Genomic DNA, 6,000 nt, shown 5'->3' on the forward strand with positions numbered 1-6,000 from the left:
CTATTTAAAAAGATTTAAGGGGAGGGGGAAGGGTAAGCTGGGACGAAGCCAGAGAGTGGCATAGACATATACACACTACCAAACGTAAAATAGATAGCTAGTGGGAAGCAGCTGCATAGCACAGGGAGATCAGTTCTGTGCTTTGTGTCCACCTAGAGGGGTGGGATAGGGAGGGTGGGAGGGAGACGCAAGAGGGAGGAGATATGGGGATATATGTATAGCTGATTCACTTTGTTATACAGCAGACGCTAACACCACATTGTAAAGCAATTATACTCCAATAAAGATGTTAAAAAATAAAATAATAAGCTACAAGGATATATTGTACAGCACAGGGAATATAGTCAGTATTTTATAATAACTTTAAATGGAGTAAAATCTCTAAAAATTTTGAATCACTATGTTGTACACTTGAAACTAATATAACATTGTAGGGCTTCTCTGGTGGTGCAGTGGTTCAGAATCTGGCTGCCAGTGCAGGGGACACGGGTTCGAGCCCTGGTCCGGGAAGATCCCACCTGCTGCAGAGCAAGTAAGCCTGTGCACCATAATTACTGAGCCTGCGCTCTAGAGCCCGAGCTGCGCAACAAGCCACCGCAAATGAGAAGCCCGCGCACTGCAGGGAAGAGTAGCCCCCCGCTCGCTGCAACTAGAGAAAGCCAGCATGCCGCAAAGAAGACCCAATACAGCCAAAATTAAATAAATTTTAAAAAAGAAACAACTAACATTGTAAATCGACTACACCTCAACTAAATAAATATTTTTAAAATAAGAAAAAAAAATTAAGACCCTGGTTTTCCTCCTGTGTAGAAAGGAATTGAACTAGAGGAGCTATTTAAGGCTCTTCCAGCCCTAAAATACAGGAATGCCGTAATTTCCAGATTCAAAGAACGACCCCTTGCAAATTCAAGCAAAGCACTTGCTGCATATTTCGAAGCAACTCTTCAGGATAATAGGACATGCGCAGTCCCAGCCGCTTTACACGCAGCCCCGTGCCTCGTTATGCGAAGCAAACACAAAGCGTGCTAACCCACAGAGCGGGGAAATACAAATGGTTTTCCCCTTCTGTGTTTCTCCCTTCAGAAAAACACCCATAATTTTACAGTTGGCTACGTTTATTCTTATTTTGAGTTGACTCATTTGCATCACTCAGGTTAGAAAATCTAATAACCACTCTGTAGGCTAACAAGCACTCAAAAAAAAAAAATGCCCACACGATTTTTAATCACTGGTGAATTTCCACCCACGGCTTCTGCATGCAATCCTAAAGGGGAAGCTTTAGTTTTCAGGTCACAATTCACGTGTCACAACAGCATCCTTCCTGCCGAGCAACCACCAAGGCAAATACTGCACATACTGACCACCACTATACCAAAGACAGAATCTCCATCAACAGTGGTCCACGGCTGAGGTTGGCACGTCATAAACAGTATGAGAAACTAGACTTGCGTCCACCACATTCTCTCCAAAGAGCCAGGGACTGCATATATATTTAACGTTAGGTGACCAGGAAAGCATACAGATTCTACATACGCAGTCTACAGACCAGAGAAAGTGAGGCACACTCGGGCGCATACCAGCCCCCTGACGGGAGTCCAAGCTGATCGGGACATGAGAGCCTCTCCACTTACCCCGCATAGCGGCTGCTGTAAAGATGGCTGTGTCCTGGGTGCAGAATCTTCAAAAAGAGCAAGCAGAGAGGCAGAAAAGCAGCTCTCTGGCTCCTGGGCTTCCCGAGGAACTCCATAGTGCGAGGATGAGAGGGGCTGGAAGTTCTTCCTGCAGTCACAGCCACCCGAGGCTGGAGGTGGCTCCCAGCGCGCCCTCCACACAGCTCACGGTCCCTGGGAAAGCGTGGGGAGAGGGCTTAGGAGGGAGCAAAATGTGACACTTCTTTCCAGCCTCAGAGGAAAAAAAAAAAAGTTCAAGCAGCTGAGGGAGGGAAGTTGCTGTTCAGACTTGGTCTTGGGACGAGAAGCAGCAGCTTCTGCCCACACACAGCCCTGCCCAGCCCCGCGCTGAGCTCCAGGCTCCCCTCGAAGGGGCTGGGCCTCCCCGTGCTGACTCACCGCAGGGGTTTGCTGGGTGTCGCTTCATTAGGGTAACTCCTCTTTTTGTCCTCTTGTTTTTCGGGGCTTTTTTTTTTTTGGCTCTTCAAATTTAGGCCCCTAACTTTTTTGGACAACCTTCCTGCTACCCTAATTGCGAAAGACTTGTTTGAGGATGAGTTAAACACGCAGGCATAGAACATTCCAGGCTTCGTGTTTTGATCTACCATGGCAAATTTCTACAGAGAGTCCACATTCCGAAACGCACAGTGAACAGTCTTGATGAGTTGTGGCCCCTGGCTGTGGCCAGCCGGTCGTGGTCCCCGCTCCTACCTGCACCGGGACGGGCAGCTGCTTCCCTGGGCTTCAGGGAGCCCCTGTGCTGATTCCATGGCGGCAGCATCCAGACCTGCGGCTATTTCAAAGGTTCTCATGGGGGAACTGGAGGACTCTGGGTGCTAAACCACCTTTCCTGCACATTTGGAATCACTTAGGGAGATGGGCTATTTAAATCAGAATTCCTGGGGGTGGGATCAGTTGTTGAAAAAGCCCCCCAGGTGATTCCAATATTTAGCCCCCCTGCTGGTCTAGAGCGGGACTTCTCAAACTTGGCCCTGCACGCACATCACCTGGGGATCTCGTTGAGCGCAGCTTCTGAGGCAGCAGGCTGGGGCTGGGGCCTAGGCTTCTGCATTTCTAACAAGCTTCCAGCTGATGCTTGGACTGCTGGTCCTTTAGTCACACTTCGAGGAGCCAGGCTTTACTTTAGAATGAGGTCTGCTTTTTCTTCTCTCTCTAAAAGCTAGAGGGTGGAGGGAAACCTTGGAGCAAGCCAGTTCCTTCTTGTTTTTCCCAAGTTGGTGATGAAGAAGGCTTTTTTGCGTTCACTTGCTTCTACCCCAATACACTGGAAAACCCATCCAGGATATGCTTTGCTCTAGTAAATAAGAACATTGTTATCTAGGGTGTCCCCTGCTCTCCTCCATACCCAGTCCTGGTAGTGCTCTGGAAGATGGTGAGCCAGCGTCCCTCTATCCCACTCACTCATTTACTTCTCAAATTTCCTGAAGAGTCGTGACCAAGAGCTCCTGGACCTTCTAACATGATAGCCAGAGCCTCTCCACCTGGGGAGTTGACTTTGAGTCCTGAGTTTGGGCCATAACAGCTGAAATGATTTTCATCTGAGATGATTCTCTAGAGTTTTCTACAGCTACCCCAGGATTTAATCTCTTCTCCACATCCCCTTCCCTAACACACAGTATGTCTGCTCCTGTAGGGCACAGCACTTCGATTTTAAGTGTCTGCTTTCCTCACAAGGCTGCCTTCTCCTTGAATGCACAGCTATACCCCTTTCATCTTTGTAGTACTGCCTTTTCTCTCCTAGAGGGAACAGTGTTCACTGAAGGAATGATCAACCGTGTTTGTTGAGTGAGTGCCGAACCTGGGAAGGGATTCATTCAACAAACATTTACTCTGTGGTCTCTGTATCCGGATAGAGGAGAGGCCACCTGGGCAGCCGAGAGCTGTATGGGTGCCTTTGAGGAGTAGATGTGCCCAGGCCTCCTGGGTTTTTTTCTTGTTTGTTTATATTGTTGTTTTCTTCCTTCCTGACTTCCTGGCCTAGTGCTTTGGTCTTTGTGAACTGGTGAGGCTGTGCTGCAAGGCTCACAGGGATGTTTCCTGGGGCCTTTTCTACAAGGCCAAGAAAGCCTATACGACAGTCAGTGAGCTGTTGAAATAAGAGGTTACTGTGTAAATAAAACACTTCATCTCGTTGCATTTCGTTATGTCAGAGCAATGTATAAATCTGTCATATTATATCACAACATTAAACCAGGAATGTTCAGTCTCGGACTGGGGATTAAGCTCATTCTCAAATCATCCTGAAGGGTTGGATCCAGCGAACACGTTTAGCAAAGGCTCTCCAGACTCTGAGACCGAGGTAATCATTTCCTGGGCTATCACAAATGCAAAACACCCTGGAGACATCCTATAACCTTCCTAAAAATTTCAGATCAAAGAGAGGTTCTCAAACAATAGAAGCCATTCCTAACAATCTTCCTCTGCTTTTCTAAGGACCAGGTTATCTGATCAGACTTCCCTTGGAGTAGATAAGCGCCCATAAAATGAGTGATAAATGGAGTCCATTTAGCAAGTGGGAGGAGAAGAGATGGTTTTATAGATGGATTCAAAGATAAAAGCTCCATTTTTAAGGCACCGAGAGGGAGTGAATTATTAAACCAGTTAGAGACTCAGAGACGGAAAGATGAGACATTCTATTTATCGGCTATGCCTCTGTCATATTTTGGTTGAAGAGTGAACTTTATTAAAAGAAATATTATCCTGCAGAGAAAAAAGGAAACTACAATAGGGAAAGGAAAACATCATCCTTGATTTGGGTCCATTGTGGTGGATGATTAGATAATGTTTAATGTCTCTTCCAGATCTGGAATTCTGCGATGCTATGGGGGAAGATTTTGCAAATCCCTTTCTCAGGGATATGAGCGAGAGCCATGTAGATGAATTTTGGTAAAGATCTCATGAGAAGGTGGATGGGTGGGTTTGCGCTTTGCGGTACAATCAACCCTCCCCTCGCAGCTGGTTTTGTGCTCAGGCCTCAGTGTCTTATTGACAGAGACCTTATTGCCGTCTTCTCTTCTATGGCTTTCTGCCATTGTTCCAACATGTGAGGAAAGAGCAAATGTGAAGTTAGGTTACTGCCTTATGCGGTCTTGGCAATTCTGTAAGGAAGTTCTGAAGCTTCCTTTAACAACACATCACTAACAGTTCCCTCCCAACCTCGTTCAGCACCGTCTTGCCCCTATGGGTTTTTTTTTGTTTTGTTTTTATTTATTTTTGGCTGCGTTTGGTCTTTGTTGCTGCGCGGGGGCTTTCTCTAGTTGCGGCGAGCGGGGGCTACTCTTCGTTGCGGTGCGCGGGCTTCTCATTGCCGTGGCTTCTCTTGTTGCGGAGCACGGGCTCTAGGCGCGTGGGCTTCGGAGTTGTGGCGCTCGGGGTTAGCTGCTCCGCGGCATGTGGGATCTTCCCGGACCAGGGCTCGAACCCTGCATTGGCAGGTGGGTTCTTAACCACTGCGCCACCAGGGACCCCCGCCCCTATGTTTTTAATCTTTCTTTTGTCAACTCTCCACATCTCTCTCTTCCTCAGACACAAGCTACTTCTCTTCTTCCTTTCCTCTCTCTCCTCCCTCCTCCTCCCCCTCTTTCCCCCTCCCCCTCCTCCTCCCTTCTCCTTTTTCTTCTTTTTTCCTGGCTTTTCAAAAGCGCACTCTTGAACCCTGACAATTTGCTTTCCAACCCTATCACCCCGATGAAGCATCCTCTTTTTATTTTTAATGTTCCTTTTCTTTCAAAAATTGAGGTATAATTGACATAACACTATGTTAGTTTCAGGTGTATGACATGATAATTAAATATATGGATATATTACTAAACCATCACCGTAGTAAGTCTAGTTAACACACGTAGTTACAAATTTTTTTCCTGTGATGAGAACGTTTAAGATCTACTCTCTTAGCAGCTGTCAAATATGCAATACCCTATTATTAACTATAGTCAGCGTACTGTACATTACATCCCATGACATTTATTTTATAACTTGAAGTTTGGACTTTTTGACCTGCTTCTGGCAGCCACAAATGTGTTCTCTGTATCCATAGAGCTTTTTTTGTTTTTTTTTAGATTTGACATATAAGTGAGATCATACAGTATGTCTTGCAAATTTCTCTTAAAGATCAGTGGTGATCTCCAAGTGGAAAAGCTTTTGTTCACAGCCCATTCTGCTTCTGTGCAGTTTCTAAGGCTGTTTACCAACTCCTATCTGAAACTCTCTTTTCTCTTGGGGTCAGGGACGTTGAGTTGTTCTGTTCCGCTCTTTCCCAGGGTTCTGTCTCTCTTCTTTGCCTGCTTAAAAAGGTAGATGCTTTATAAGG

At 46.3% G+C, this 6,000-nt stretch overlaps 1 protein-coding gene across 1 annotated transcript in view; it reads right to left on the minus strand.

Moving 5' to 3' along the window:
- The window catches only part of CPA6 (carboxypeptidase A6), a 260,891-nt gene extending 259,144 nt beyond the window's left edge, over positions 1-1,747 (minus strand). Inside the window, exon 1 of the mRNA XM_060128192.1 lies at positions 1,632-1,747. Within this exon, the coding sequence (XP_059984175.1) occupies positions 1,632-1,747 (116 nt within the window). The remainder of the gene's footprint in view (positions 1-1,631) is intronic.
- Between the last annotated feature and the right edge of the window lie 4,253 nt (positions 1,748-6,000).

Source organism: Lagenorhynchus albirostris, chromosome 17 (genome assembly GCF_949774975.1).
Source record: "Lagenorhynchus albirostris chromosome 17, mLagAlb1.1, whole genome shotgun sequence".
NCBI lineage: Eukaryota > Metazoa > Chordata > Mammalia > Artiodactyla > Delphinidae > Lagenorhynchus > Lagenorhynchus albirostris.